The following is a 16,490-nucleotide window of genomic DNA, read 5'->3' as shown; positions in this document are numbered from 1 at the left end:
GAGTATTTGTGGTGTAAATAAGGATATCGTCAGCATACAGGACTATTTTAAGCTCCTTCTTACCTATCTTAATGCCTTCCATTTGCTGTCTAATCAGGATAGCCAAAGGTTTAATAGAAACATCAAAAAGAAGAGGAGAGAGAAAGCACCCCTGTCGAGTTCCTCTCCTTTGCATTATATCTGCAGAAACCATGCCATTTACTAACATCTTTGTAGATGCCTTATTATATAGGTTATCAATGAAGTTGAGGAACTTACCTCTAAGGCCAAAGCGAAAGAGAGAAAGTAATAAATGGTCATAGTGAACTGAGTCAAATGCCTTTTCAGCATCAATTGAAATAATTGCTAAGTCAGAGGTGCCCTACCCCCTCCCCGGCTCAGTTTCTCAAGAGAATTAAAGTAATCTATAGTGACAAAAATTTACCTTATTTTTGCTGAGGAATTCCGCTTAAGCAGGAATCCAGCTTGATCTTTATGGATAGTACTAGGGAGAAGAAGTTGAAGTATTTGTGCTAGGATAGAGGTAAATATTTTATAGTCCGTGTTCAAAAGAACTATAGGTCTATATGACTCTTTCTTACCAGAATCTTTCCCTTGCTTTAGAATTAAAGTGGTAAAGGAAGCAGCGAAATTGGGTGAAACCAGATTACCCTCAATATACATATCATTAAAGTGAAGGTAAACTTTGGTGAATGAAAGCCCGTTTTTTTAAAATACCATTAAAAACAGGGGCACTTTCATTCATCAAAGTTTACAAAGCAGCCGTTTTGTTAAAAAAATTACCTTTTTTCTTTTCACTGCTAGAGCAGCTTCCCCCACATAGAGATCCTCTATTCACACGTCAGCAATAACTAATCCTGCTTCCTCCAATCACAGCTTTCCTCCCAGGGTAGTCATTGCCTGATGCCATGCTGTGATTGGAGGAAGCCGGATTAGTCATTGCTGACGTGTGAATAGAGGATCTCTATGTGGGGGAAGCTGCTGTAGCAGTGAAAAGAAAAAAAAAGGTCATTTTTTTAACAAAACAGCTGCTTTGTAAACTTTGATGAATGAAGGGGTCGGACAAGAAATTTTACTCCAGAAATCCTTGCGCTCATGTTTATTTGAAACCTTGAGAGAATATAAATCTTGATAGTAATCTGAAAAAGCCTTTAAGATCATTTCTGCCGTCATGAGGGTTTTTCCTTCGCCTTGAAGAGAATCAGAGATGAACCTTTATCTCTCTTGACTAAGTTCGCAAGTAGTTTCCCCACTTTATTACCATACCTAAATAGCTTAGCTTGTAGTTTTAGATCTTTCTGAGTAGCCATGTGAATAAGAAAAGTATCCCTCTCCTTTTTCGCTCGAGTATATCTGACCCAACTTTCTGGAGTTTCCTCTAGCAAATATCAGTTGTACGAATTGGACACAGACTTCAAGACTTCTTTTTCCCTTAGTTTAAATTTATTTGTCCTGTTAATACTATAAGCAAGTATCTCCCCCCTAAGGATTGCTTCTGCGGCTTCCCAAAAGACAGCAGGTAGGTTAACATACTCCTGATTGTAGTGTACATATTCCTCATATTTAAATTTAAGCCAATTCTTAAACTTAAGATAGATATGTAGGAAAATAAAACCGGCGGTTTTTAATAACGAGATCACTAAACTGAAATTCAAGAAATATGGGAGCATGATCCGAGATACAGATAGGAAGAATTCCCGATATAACTCTCAGTTTGCACAGCCTTTCATTTAAAAGAAACAGATCAATTCTGGAAAGTGTCTTGTGTGCTTTGAATAGGCATGTAAAATCTCTGGTGTCAGGATTTTGTGATCTCCATATGTCCCTAATGTCCCTAGCCCTAAGGTTCCGGAAGATCCTTTTAAACATATTCAATTCTAAGTTATCCCTTTTACTCTTAAGACAGGACGAGTTCTGTCTTAGTCTGTCCAAAGGATATTGTGGTGCCATATTAAAGTCTCCGCCGAGTATCAGATAACCTTCTGAATAAGACAACATTTTAGCTTGCAATGCTTCCCAAAAAACTGGATTGAATTTTTTTTGCATATATATTACATAATGTATACAATGTCTTGGCTACTTTGATTTTTACCATTAGAAATCTCCTCTCTGGATCCACATTGATATGTAGAGCTTCAAAGTTTATCTTTTTCCCTATCAATATCGCGACACCTCCTTTCCGCTCGACACTGGGGGAGGAAAGGACTTGCTTAACCCATGAGCATTTTAACTTTGAGACTTACTCTGATTTTAAATGGGTTTCCTGTAGGAAAGCTATATCAGTATTTATTTTCTGCAGATGGGATATTATTGTCTTCCGTTTAATAGGAGAAGTGATGCCTCCAATGTTCCAGGAAACCAACTTAAATCTACCTACCGTCTCCATCAGCTATAAGGAGAGAAGAGAAAAAAAAAAAAAAAAAAAAAAGGGTGAGGGGGGGCTGGTAGGGAGAAGAAAAAAAGAAATCCAAAGACACATAAAAAACAACCCGGCCCCAGCTGGCCCACCCTTCTCCCGGGGCCATGAGGAACAACCTGAAAAAAGACTGTCAGGAACAAAAACAAAAGGAATAAGTTTCTTAAGCCTATCTAACTCCTCCATTAGAGCATGCAATTTTAAGCAAGAATTTAAAGCTTAGGAGCCAGCCTATTTAGGTTCAGCACCCTGGATAGAGCTTGCTTATTGGTAGCTACATTTAGCAAACCAATAAGCAAGTATAAACCAGGTTCTCAACCAAAAATGGGCAGGCTCTTAAGCGTTACATTCCTGCTTTTTAAATAAAGATAGCAAGAGAACGAAGAAAAATTGAGTAAATTAGAAAGTTGCTTAAAATTGCATGCTCTATCTGACTCATTAAAGAAAAATTGGGATTAGTGCCCCTTTATCTAAAAGGTAAAACATTAACAAATATTGGATTTAAACTCATTTAAATATCAAGAGCATGGCAATCAAAGCGTAACTCTAATACATGCACTCAATTTGACAAGCTACAGGATATATTTATAAGCAATATTAATAAGAAAAACTTCCTGTTTCATATACTTAAAGGGACATAAAACAAGTTGAGATAGAGATACACTATAATAATATGTACATTAATTACTTTACCTGCAAATTTATACTGCAGTGCCTTGCCATTAACCCTTTCTTTTAAGTTTCTGAATTGTACAGCTCTAACTCCCCCCACACAATTCCTTTTATGGCTGTAGCTATATCCATTGTTGTTTTGGTAAAATACACAAATGAATAGGGATTATATGCTGGAGCATGCCTAGAAGCTGTGAACTTAGTTGAAATACAACGTCTGTGTCTAAACATTGATAAGAGGGGTGGAGCACAGTGTCCAGACAACATGGCTATTTTAAGAATTTTTGCTTATTTTTGATAATTTTTTTTAAATACTTCCCAACAATAATAAGACTGGTCAAACTGGTTTGTTGTTCAACTAACGATTTTATCAGTGACAATGAATGGGAAGATATTGCAGTGGTCCATTACATTAGCTGAGTTCACATAATCTCACCAGCAGACCTGTCACTCTGAAAATAAAAATGTCAACGTGTGTATTACTTTGCATATCTGGTAAAGTTACAGAAATTGTAATAAAATAAATAAATCTACTATAACATACAAATGAATTCCTACTCTTTACTTTTATTTTGTGAGCATTAGGGAATTTGATTATTTTAACCTAACATAATTTTCATATATATATACACACTTATACAAAACACAGGAATGGACCGCACTCACAGACTGGACTGGGTACACATCCTAAGCCACTGCAAACTCCACAGCCCTGAACACTGACAGACAGCTGCAAAGTTCCCAGCAACCCAGGCAGTTAACCCCAGAGTAGCCTGGGTGACAGGCCCGCAGGGAAGCATTACAAACATTATCAACACAACACACAGAAAACCTGGCACTCGCTAGCAGATTCACAGTAATGTTTAAAAGCAAAACTGGGGAAGTCAGTTACATTTGGCACCAAAGGATCAAGCCCAGGACCACGGCAAGATCTCCCCCTTCCTGGGACCCTAAACCAGCACCCACACAATGCATGCTTTCAAACAAACCAACTGGGAACCTCCCAGGGTGACACAGGCTTTTGTAACCTCCCTATGTAAATACAAAACACAGGAATGGACCTCACTCACAGACTGGACTGGGTACACATCCTAAGCCACAGCAAACTCCACAGCCCTGAACATTGCTGTGAATCTGCTGGCGAGTACCAGGTTTTCTGTGTGTTGTGTTGATAATGTTTGTAATGCTTCTCTGCGGGCCTGTCACCCAGACATTAAAATTTTCAGAATTATGCAACATTTGATTAATATTGTGTGTGTGTGTGTATGTATATATATATATATTTGATTTTTTGTACTTTTGACAAATGTAATCTATTTTGCATATTAAGTTAATTAGATTTTAGAAAATATTTTTTATATATAGATACTTTAAATTTAGATTATATAAGGATATTTAATTAATTAATTTAATTATCTGATTAAAGGGATAGTCTAGTCAAAAATAAACTCATGAGTCGGATAGAGCATGCAATTTTAAGCAACTTTCTAATTAACTTCTATTATCAATTTTTCTTCGTTCTCTTAGTATCTTTATTTACAAAAACTGGAAAGTAAGCTTATGAGCCGGCACATTTTTAGTTCAGCAAATGGGTAGCACTTGCTGATTGGATGGCTACATTTAGACACTAATTAGCAATCGCTACCTAGGTGCTGAACCAAAAATGGACCAGCTTCTAAGCTTACATTTTAGCTTTTTAAAATAAAGATACCAAGAGAACGAAGAAAAATTGATAATAGGAGTAAATTAGAAAGTTGCTTAAAATTGCATGCTCCATCCAAATCATGAAAGTTTAATTTTGACTATACTATCCCTTTAAGTAAAAACAGCATTAGCTGTTAGATATAACAAATGTAATCTGGGTGATCAAAAAGGAAAAGATCTGCACTATTTTTCATAGTGTGATTTTACTGATAGTGATCCATTGCAGAACTGGCATTATTTTTTATTTTGTTCGGAGACAGGTCATTGTTAACCTTATTCCTGCAGACATGTTATAATACAATGCCAATATTTAAGCTAACAGTGTAATATTAAGCAAAATACAAAGTTATCAGGCATTGTTAGACCAAGTACAGGAATAGCTAATGAAGGTTTGCAACAAGATCAAAATGGTTCATGGGTGAAAGTGTAAAAACACTGCCTTAGAATATAGGTTTACTTGAGAAATATCATTATAATCTATTTTTATCAATATATGAGTACCATTTTGTGTACAGTATTTACCATTCTATACTTTCTAGACCTGCAGATATGTATAAATGAACACATATATATTTATATAACTATTTTTTTTTCTCTATAACGTAACACAACACAAAAAAATAATGAGAAACACACTTTCGTACATTTTAATTTCATCAGTCATATACTTTGTTGTTCATTTTAATAATCAGCCTATGTTGCTCAAAGGGACATGTCAATCATTTCTTTCTGTAGCATCTAAAAAAAGAGCGCTTTAAAATATCTTAAAATGATTTAAAAAATGTATTTCCATGTGCAGTATAATGCCGGGACTCACTTCTACACAGGATGAACAGTCAACCTATTGAATTGTATGCCGGTTATGTTGACAGAGCCCCTACAGGTAATGATTATGTATTTATTTATTTAACTGGATAACCCTCTTTGTCTAGACCAGAGAAAGAGGATCCATAATATTCAAAACCTATTTGCGTCAGAGTTAAACTTATTTAATTGTTATTTGTACTCTTCAAAACAATATTTTTTTTAAAATTACTTTGGGAACATTTTGGAAGTTCAATGTCCATTAAAAAATAATCTGCAATCACCAGTCCCGTGATCTGCTGCACTCTGTAGGTCATTACCTGTGTGATTGCAAAATGGATTGAACAAAATCAGCTGATTGAAATTTTGCAACGTCCTTTAAAATTTTGGCTACTATGTTACTGGGTTCACAATAACAAATATACTTGCAACATACCTCAAACACTGACCTTAGACAGTAATGGAGATATAGGAGTAGAAATACGTTACATTTCTTCATGAACCCATTTTATCCAATTTAAATCAAATGTCGTATTACAAAAGCTCTGCAAAGTCTTGTAAAAGACAAGTTGCTATCTCATTCAACAATGTAATACATTGCTGTTCTCAGAAGTACATTTGCAAAATAAATGTGCAGCTTAAAATTATTTAGGCTGCTCTATTACTTGTTTTATAAACAAAGATTCAGTGCATTAAGGAAAACAAACAACTTTTTTGAATTAACAAAAATCTTAATTAAGCAAATGGATATACACTTTTAAAAATAAAATTAATAAAGAGGGCTTTAACCCTCTGACTGCCAGAGGGGCTGTAAATAATTAGAGTGCAATGTATTCTCCCTTACCTACTGAAAAATGTAATTAAAAGTCTATTATGCTTAATTCAGTGTCTGACTCAATATATCAAACTCAAAGAAACAGATTGTCATAGGGTAGCAGCCCAGACTTACATAGCTGCGCGGTCTACCATGGTCCTGATGAGGCGTATCAAATGCGTGTACAGAAGAGAGGAAGATTCTCGTAACCATAGCCTCATGTCTGTGACCACCTGTCAGAAGAAGAAACTGATCAGTTATAAAATTTGTTCACTCTAGTAACAAATAAAATGTGTCCCTAATTGGCTTCAGTAAAGGATATATGATAAAGGGAACTCTAGGTTACAACATGTCAGCGTCCATTATAGTATAACGGCTAAAACTTCTTATATATGTTACCAACTCCTATAATTTAAAAAAAAAATACACTTGAGCATTATTCTCAGACTAATCTCTGCTCTGAATACATCGTTAAATCTAGCATTTATTTAGTGTTCAATGTCACTTTTAATGCAATTTCACAGTAAACATATGTATTCATTTATTCATATATTTAATACTAATATCGATATTTGTAAAAGCTAAACCCATTTACTACATAAAGAAGACCCTATTAAGAATGTCATAAGCATCTTTAGCAATATGAGATAGAATGAGAGGTCGCAAAGAATTATTAAAAGGAATTGTAAACACCTTTTAATTAACATATCAGCAGAACAAAAACAAATTGACACCATGTTTGCTGCAATTGTTTTTCACTGGTCAAACTTCACTTACCCCTTTCCATATATGGAGGAGCCAATCTGGACTTAAAGTTTTTTTTTTATTGCTTAATAAGCTAGATAAAGACTTCACTACCCATTCCCCAGATTTGCACAACCATCATTGCTATATTAATATACTTTATAACCTCTAAATATCTGCCTGTTTCTAAGACCCTGCAGGACGTCTCTTATCTCAGTGCATTTTATTAGCTTATCACAGTCAGGCAGTGCTAGTTCATATGTGCCATATAGATAATACTGTGCTTACTCCAGTGGAGTTTAGCAGGAACCAGAACTAACTGGCTAAAATGCAAGTTTGTAAAACAAACTGAAATAAGGGGGCAGACTGCAGAGGATTAGATAAAAAAGTAATCACAGAGGTAAAACGTGTATTAATATAAGTGTTGTTCATGCAAAACTGGGGAATGGGTAATAAGGAAATTTATTCTTACCTGATAAATTTGTTTCTTTTACGATACGATGAGTCCACGGATTTCATCCTTACTTGTGGGATATCGCCTCCTGGTCAGCAGGAGGAGGCAAAGAGCACCACAGCAGAGCTGTATATATAGCTCCTCCCTTCCCTCCCACTCCAGTCATTCGACCGAAGTTAGGAAGAGAAAGGAAAAGCCAAGGAGCAGAGGTGACTGAAGTTTAGCAAAAAAACCTGTCTCATAAAAACAGGGCGGGTCGTGGACTCATCGTATCGTAAAAGAAACTAATTTATCAGGTAAGAATACATTTCCTTTTCTTTTACAAGATACGATGAGTCCACGGATTTCATCCTTACTTGTGGGATACAATACCAAAGCTATAGTACACGGATGAAACGGGAGGGACAAGACAGGGAACCTAAACGGAAGGCACCACTGCTTGAAGCACTTTCCTCCCAAAAACAGCCTCAGATGAGGCAAAAGTAAAATTTGGAAAAAGTATGAAGAGACGACCAGGTCGCAGCTTTGCAAATCTGTTCAACAGAAGCATAATTTTTGAATGCCCATGAGGAAGCCACAGCTCTAGTGGAATGAGCCGTAATTCGTTCAGGAGGCTGCCGTCCAGCAGTCTCATATGCAAAACGGATGATACTCTTCAGCCAAAAAGAAAGAGAGGTAGCCGTAGCTTTCTGACCCCTACGTCTCCCTGAAAAAATGACAATCAAGGAAGACGATTGACGAAAATCCTTAGTTGCCTGTAAATAGAACTTCAAGGCACGGACCACATCCAAATTATGTAACAGACGCTCCTTCTTAGAAGAAGGATTAGGACACAAGGAAGGAACCACAATTTCCTGATTAATATTCTTGTTTGAAACAACCTTAGGAAGAAACCCAGGTTTGGTACGTAACACAACTTTATCAGAATGAAAAATAATAAAGCTCAGAGACTCTGCAAGCAGAAGAAATAGCAACCAAAAATAAAACTTCCAAGATAACAACTTAATATCTATGGAATGCATGGGTTCAAACGGAACCCCTTGAAGAACATTAAGAACTAAATTCAAACTCCAAGGAGGAGCAATTGGTCTAAACACAGGCCGGATTCTAGTCAGAGCCTGACAAAAAGATTAAACATCTGGAACATCTGCCAGACGCTTGTGTAACAAAATAGACAAAGCAGAAATTTGTCCCGTTAAGGAACTTGCTGACAACCCTTTCTCCAATCCTTCTTGGAGAAAAGATAAAATCCTGGGAATCCTAACCCTACTCCATGAGTAGCCCTTGGAGTCGCACCAATAAAGATATTTGCGCCATATCTTACGGTAAATCTTTCTAGTAACAGGCTAACGTGCCTGAATTAAGGTATCAATGACCGAATCAGAGAACCCTCGCATAGATAAAATCAAGCGTTCAATCTCCAAGCAGTTAGCTGCAGAGAAACTAGATTCGGATGATGGAAGGGTCCCTGAATAAGAAGGTCTTTCCTCAATGGAAGCTGCCATGGTGGCTGAGATGACATGTCCAACAGATCGGCATACCAAGCCCTGCGAGGCCACGCAGGAGCGATGAGAATCACCAAAGCCCTCTCCAGTTTGACTCGAGCAATCACCCGGGAAATGAGAGCAAACAGAAGGAACACATAAGCTAGGCTGAACGACCAAGGCACTGCCAAGGCATCTATCAACTCGGCCTGGGGATTCCTGGACCTGGAGCCGTATCTCGGAGGCTTGGCATGCTGACGAGATGCCATAAGATCCAACTCCAGCCTGCCCCATCTGAGAATCAGGTTGGCAAATACCTCCGGATGGAGCTCCTATTCCCCCGGATGAAAAGTCTGTCTGCTCAGAAAATCCGCTTCCCAGTTTAACACACCTGGAATGTGGATTGCCGACAGATAACAAGAGTGAGCCTCCGCCCACTGAATTATCTTGGCTACTTCTGTCATCGCTAAGGAACTCCTTGTTCCTCCCTGATGATTGATGTAAGTTACAGCCGTAATGTAATCCGACTGGAATCTGATGAATTTGGCCGAAGCCAACTGAGGCCAAGCCTGAAGCGCATTGAATAGTGCTCTCAACTCTAGGATATTGATGGGAAGTAGAGACTCCGATCGAGTCCATACACTCTGAGCCCTCAGGAAGTTCCAGACTGCTCCCCATCCCCTCAGGCTGGCATCCGTTGTCACTATCACCCATTAGGGTCTGCGGAAACACGTCCCCTGGGACAGATGATCCAGCGACAACCACCATAGAAGAGAGACCCTTGTCTCCTGATCTAGATCTATTGGAGGAGACAAATTCGAATAATCTCCATTCCACTGTCTGAGCACGCTCAGTTGCAGAGGTCTGAGATGAACACGAGCAAAACGGAATGATGTCCATTGCCGCTACCATCAATCCAAGTGCCTCCATGCACTGAGCCACTGACGGCCAAGGATTGGACTGAAGGGATCTGCATGTAGTCAGAATCCTTAACTTTCTGACTTCCGTCAAAAAGATTTTCATGGATAGAGAGTCTATTAGAGTTCCCAAGAAAGGAACCCTTGTCTGTGGAACCAGCGAACTCTTTTCTAGATTCACTTATCACCCGTGAGTGCTCAGAAAAGACAGAACAATGTCGGTATGAGACTTTGCTAGAAGATAGGACGACGCCTGGATCAGAATATCGTCCAGATAAGGCGCCACTGCAATGTCTCGCAGTCTCAGAACCGCCAGCAGAGACCCCAAAACCTTTGAGAAAATTCTGGGAGCCGTGGCTAGACCGAAAGGACGAGCCACAAACTGAAAATGTTCGTCCAGAAAGGTAAATCTCCGGAACTAGTGAAGAACCCTGTGATAGACACATGCAGATATGCATCTTTTAGATCCAATGACGTCAGAAATTGACTCTCCTGGATAAATGGAAGGATAGTGCGAATAGTATCCATCCAGAACTATGGAACTCCGAGAAACTTGGACATACTCCTGAGGCCTAAAATAGGTCTGAGGGCTCCCTCCTTTCTGAAAATACAAAAACAGACGTGAAGAAGCCCCAGCCCCTGTTCCTGTATGGGAACGGGACCAATTATTCTCATGAAAGAGAGGCCCCTTACACAAGGTAAGAACGCCCCACTTCTTATCCGGACCTGGGCCAGCAGTAACCCCTTCATGCTGACTTGGAAGCAGCAGCAGACTTCTTGGAGTGCTTACCCCTGATCAATAATTGGTGGGGACTCCAAGTGAACTAGACAGTTTTCTGTTGGGTACTTATATCCTGAAATAGCAACCACTGTGAAAGAAACCTCGGTCACAAAACCTTTATAGTTCCCTAAGCGCTTTCTCTGCAGCAAGGAAGAAACCAACAACGCTTACTCAAAAAAAAAAAGTAACAGGATCCTAATTAGGAAAGAACACTCTTAAGTTCTGTGTGCTTGTGTAAATTGTGCTGCTGCATATTTTAATCTAACGCAGCAAGAGGGCGTCCCATAGTAGAGCTGCTGGGGAATATGCTGAACCAAGCACCTAAAAAAATACTTTCTGAACAGTGCCAAGAACCTCTCTGCTGAACAAGCAAAGAAGACAGCTGGCGACTATCAACCGAAGTCAAAGGTGTTTAAACAAAAAGCGGTGATCGTAGTTACGCCCATCGTGGGCGTATCCCACCTAAGAAATATGTTCCAAACCGTGTCAAAAGCCTCTCTGCCGTACAAGCAGAGAAGACATCTGGAAACTAACTTCTGGGGTCAAAAAGGCGTGCAAACCAAGGTGCGGATCTTAGCCCCGCCCACCGTGGGCGTATGCCACTAAATCTCCCGGGCGGCTTAAGTATAAGAAAATGAAACTGCCGGGAGAGCTAACAATCCACGTGGGCCTATAAGAGTAATAAACGAACCTCCCAGTAGGCTCCAAAGTGAAACAAGCCGTTGGGAGAGATTACACAGTCGGTATAAATTATCAAAAATCTCTCTGTCGACTACCAAAGTGGAGTCCGAAGAGAAGAACCCTCCCATCGGCTACTAGTTTATTAATGAGAGCTGTGAGGAGCAGGGATGTATACCGTTTAAGCAACACCTACTCATGCAGAGATAATAAAAACCTCCCTGTTCGGCTGCCAAAAGTAATATTAGAAGCCATAGGGAGCGAAGTCAATACACAACATTGTCATGTGGAAACAGTATAAAAACTCCCAGTCGGTTGTTAATTGTAAGCCGTAGGAAACCAAACATGCACCAATCATCCATTGGGAACAGGGACATGTAACAGTCATGCACACCGTAGTACTGAACAGAAAAAAGAAAAACCTCTCTGTAGGCTACTGATTTAGTATTATACACCGAATGGGAGTAGAAACATGCATTCGGCATCACAAACTCGAGCTGAATTAGCATAGCCTCCCTGTCGGCTGCTACCTTTAGCATTGTAAGCCGTCGGGAACATATAACATTCAAACATTGTGCATACTGAATAAAAATAACCCTTTCAATCGGTGGTGATCTTAGGACCGTAAGCCCTTGTGAGTAGGGACATTCATTCAAACCGAACACCCATACTGAAGATAAATAAACCTCCCTGTCAGCCATTATTTTAGAATGTATTATAACTGCTGAAACAGACTAAACCGCCCTGTTGGCTGTCTCTTAGTAACACAAGCTGAAGGGAGCATGGCGAAAGTGTAAAACATAACATAGAGCCACTCCTCACGTCCTAGCAGTAACTGCCCAATAACTTACCCCCTCTTAGGGATACAGGTATCCATAAATATATATATATTGGAGGAAGCCGGATTTGTCATAGCTGACGTAAGAAGATACAAGCGACGGCAGGGGAAGTGCTGCTCCGACTTTGCAAGAAGACAAAGTAAGTATTTTAACAAAACAGCTAAAATGTAAACTTTGATGAATGAAAGTGCCCTGTCTTGAATAGAATTTAAAAAAACAGACACACATTCCTCAAAGTTTAAATTCACTTTAAGCAGAAATGATACAATAGCAAACTGGAAATTAGGGACAGATATGTGGCAAGGTTATGCTTGTGAAAGGCTGCCATGTGCTCTTTCCGTTTTCAGGACTGGGAAATCCACACTTTTCCGATTTAAAATTCCAGGAAAGGGGACAAAATAAATAAGTATACTGCAGAGTTGTTATACTATGCATAATTAAGCATTTTCTATTACAATCTGTGTACCATCTGTTTAAAGTGAATGTAAATTTTGATGTTTAAGTGCCCGGTTTTTAAAACTTTGATTAAAAACAGGGGCACTTTAATTCATCAAAATTTACATTTCACTCCTGTTGTGACAAAAAAACTTACCTTTTAAACTACACAGCAGCTGCTGCTTCCTCCGGTCTCACAAGCCATTTCTGATGTCAGAAATGATTGATAGGTCATCCTCCAATCACAGATTCCCCCCCGGGGGATTCAGTGTCTGATTCACTGCTCTGATTGGAGGAAGCCAGATACCTCATTTTAGACCCAGGAAGAGGCTTTGAAACAGGTGGAGGAAGCTGGAGCTGCTGTGAAGATTAAACAGTAAGTTTATTTTCACAACAGGAGTGAAATGAAAATATTGATGAATTAAAGTGCCCCTGTTTTTAATCAAAGTTTTAAAAACCGGGCACTTTAGCATCAAAATTTACATTCACTTTAAGTGATTACAAGGAAGGCTTGGCCTGTGGATCGTTTTATCTCTTTACCAGCATAAAGATTCCTATCTGAAAGTCAGCACCCTTAGACAGTAGCTATTATTGCCTAATTAAAACGTGGTCTTGCGTTTTACACACAAAACAAATGGTAAAAATGTATAGATAATAATACTAATCACAGAAGCAATAACAAACCTGGTCATTTCTACTCCTTCCAGTGTGCAGCTTCCCAGCAGCTTCTCCAATCAGTTCCTATTAAAATGTAAATGCCCACAATTAGATTTTGATACACTGATGCTTTCAATGCACAGAAGGCACAATGTAGTTCATTGAGATGTTGCTGCTATTCTCTATTTTAATACTATATGGAACATATACTGAAAAAGACCTGCGTTTTACTGATAGGGGTTAAATCTCACTTTAGTGCACAATACTGGCATATAAGTATTTATGTTAAAATATTTTTTATTAAGCAGAAAACATCACATTACATATCAATAAGCATTAATAACCCAGTACATCATAGTATAAGTTAGACATCTCATTCCCATGGTGTGATTATATTTGGCTTTTTTTTTTCCCCTCATAGTGATGTTTCACCACAGGTATCAGGTCCCAGTTCCGGTCTGATATACTGATGTTAACAAAGATATTTTGTACATTTTTTAAAACAAAAAAGTCAAACCAAACAAGAAAAAACAAGAAAATTAAAATAAACTCAAATTAGGCATATAAGTATTTAAAGGGACAGTATACACCAATTTTCATTTAACTGCATGTAATAGACACTACTATAAAGAATAATATGCCCAGGTCTTGATCTAAAAATCCAGTATAAAACGGTTTACAAACTTACTTAGAAGCTCCCAGTTTAGCTCTCTTAGGCCTAGATTTGGAGTTCGGCGGTAAAAGGGCTGTTAACGCTCCGCGGGCTTTTTTCTGGCCGCACCATAAAATTAACTCTGGTATCGAGAGTTCAAACAAATGCTGCGTTAGGCTCCAAAAAAGGAGCGTAGAGCATTTTTACCGCAAAAGCAACTCTCGATACCAGAGTTGCTTACGGACGCGGCCGGCCTCAAAAACGTGCTCGTGCACGATTCCCCCATAGGAAACAATGGGGCTGTTTGAGCTGAAAAAAAACCTAACACCTGCAAAAAAGCAGCGTTCAGCTCCTAACGCAGCCCCATTGTTTGCTATGGGGAAACACTTCCTACGTCTGCACCTAACACTCTAACATGTACCCCGAGTCTAAACACCCCTAGCCTTACACTTATTAACCCCTAATCTGCCGCCCCCGCTATCGCTGACCCCTGCATATTTTTTTTAACCCCTAATCTGCCGCTCCGTAAACCGCCGCCACCTACGTTATCCCTATGTACCCCTAATCTGCAACCCCTAACACCGCCGACCCCTATATTATATTTATTAACCCCTAACCTGCCCCCCACAACGTCGCCGACACCTGCCTACACTTATTAACCCCTAATCTGCCGAGCGGACCTGAGCGCTACTATAATAAAGTTATTAACCCCTAATCCGCCTCACTAACCCTATCATAAATAGTATTAACCCCTAATCTGCCCTCCCTAACATCGCCGACACCTAACTTCAATTATTAACCCCTAATCTTCCGATCGGAGCTCACCGCTATTCTAATAAATGGATTAACCCCTAAAGCTAAGTCTAACCCTAACACTAACACCCCCCTAAGTTAAATATAATTTAAATCTAACGAAATAAATTAACTCTTATTAAATAACTTATTCCTATTTAAAGCTAAATACTTACCTGTAAAATAAATCCTAATATAGCTACAATATAAATTATAATTATATTATAGCTATTTTAGGATTAATATTTATTTTACAGGCAACTTTGTAATTATTTTAACCAGGTAAAATAGCTATTAAATAGTTAAGAACTATTTAATAGTTACCTAGTTAAAATAATAACAAATTTACCTGTAAAATAAATCCTAACCTAAGTTATAATTAAACCTAACACTACCCTATCAATAAAATAATTAAATAAACTACCTACAATTACCTACAATTAACCTAACACTACACTATCAATAAATTAATTAAACACAATTCCTACAAATAAATACAATTAAATAAACTAGCTAAAGTACAAAAAATAAAAAAGAACTAAGTTACAGAAAATAAAAAAATATTTACAAACATAAGAAAAATATTACAACAATTTTAAACTAATTACACCTACTCTAAGCCCCCTAATAAAATAACAAAGCCCCCCAAAATAAAAAATTCCCTACCCTATTCTAAATTAAAAAAGTTACAAGCTCTTTTACCTTACCAGCCCTGAACAGGGCCCTTTGCGGGGCATGCCCCAAGAATTTCAGCTCTTTTGCCTGTAAAAAAAAACATACAATACCCCCCCCCCAACATTACAACCCACCACCCACATACCCCTAATCTAACCCAAACCCCCCTTAAATAAACCTAACACTAATCCCCTGAAGATCTTCCTACCTTGTCTTCACCATCCAGGTATCACCGATCCGTCCTGGCTCCAAGATCTTCATCCAACCCAAGCGGGGGTTGGCGATCCATAATCCGGTCCAGAAGAGGCTCCAAAGTCTTCCTCCTATCCGGCAAGAAGAGGACATCCGGACCGGCAAACATCTTCTCCAAGCGGCATCTTCGATCTTCTTCCATCCGGAGCGAAGCGGCAGGATCCTGAAGACCTCCAGCGCGGAACATCCATCCGGACCGACGACTGAACGACGAATGACTGTTCCTTTAAGGGACGTCATCCAAGATGGCGTCCCTCGAATTCCGATTGGCTGATAGGATTCTATCAGCCAATCGGAATTAAGGTAGGAATTTTCTGATTGGCTGATGGAATCAGCCAATCAGAATCAAGTTCAATCCGATTGGCTGATCCAATCAGCCAATCAGATTGAGCTCGCATTCTATTGGCTGTTCCGATCAGCCAATAGAATGCGAGCTCAATCTGATTGGCTGATTGGATCGGCCAATCGGATTGAACTAGATTCTGATTGGCTGATTCCATCAGCCAATCAGAAAATTCCTACCTTAATTCCGATTGGCTGATAGAATCCTATCAGCCAATCGGAATTCGAGGGACGCCATCTTGGATGACGTCCCTTAAAGGAACAGTCATTCGTCGTTCAGTCGTCGGTCCGGATGGATGTTCCGCGCTGGAGGTCTTCAGGATCCTGCCGCTTCGCTCCGGATGGAAGAAGATCGAAGATGCCGCTTGGAGAAGATGT

At 39.1% G+C, this 16,490-nt stretch overlaps 1 protein-coding gene across 3 annotated transcripts in view; it reads right to left on the bottom strand.

Moving 5' to 3' along the window:
• The window catches only part of ASL (argininosuccinate lyase), a 122,998-nt gene that overhangs the window by 84,813 nt on the left and 21,695 nt on the right, over window positions 1-16,490 (bottom strand). For all 3 annotated transcript variants that reach the window (XM_053707443.1, XM_053707442.1, XM_053707444.1), the window contains exons 5-6: window positions 13,427-13,483; window positions 6,546-6,643 (exon numbers count right to left, since the gene is read on the bottom strand). In XM_053707443.1, coding sequence (XP_053563418.1) covers window positions 6,546-6,643; window positions 13,427-13,483 — 155 coding nt within the window. The remainder of the gene's footprint in view (window positions 1-6,545; window positions 6,644-13,426; window positions 13,484-16,490) is intronic.

The sequence above is a fragment of the Bombina bombina genome, chromosome 3 (assembly GCF_027579735.1).
Source record: "Bombina bombina isolate aBomBom1 chromosome 3, aBomBom1.pri, whole genome shotgun sequence".
Lineage (NCBI taxonomy): Eukaryota > Metazoa > Chordata > Amphibia > Anura > Bombinatoridae > Bombina > Bombina bombina.
This window is presented reverse-complemented; position numbering and strand designations above follow the sequence as displayed.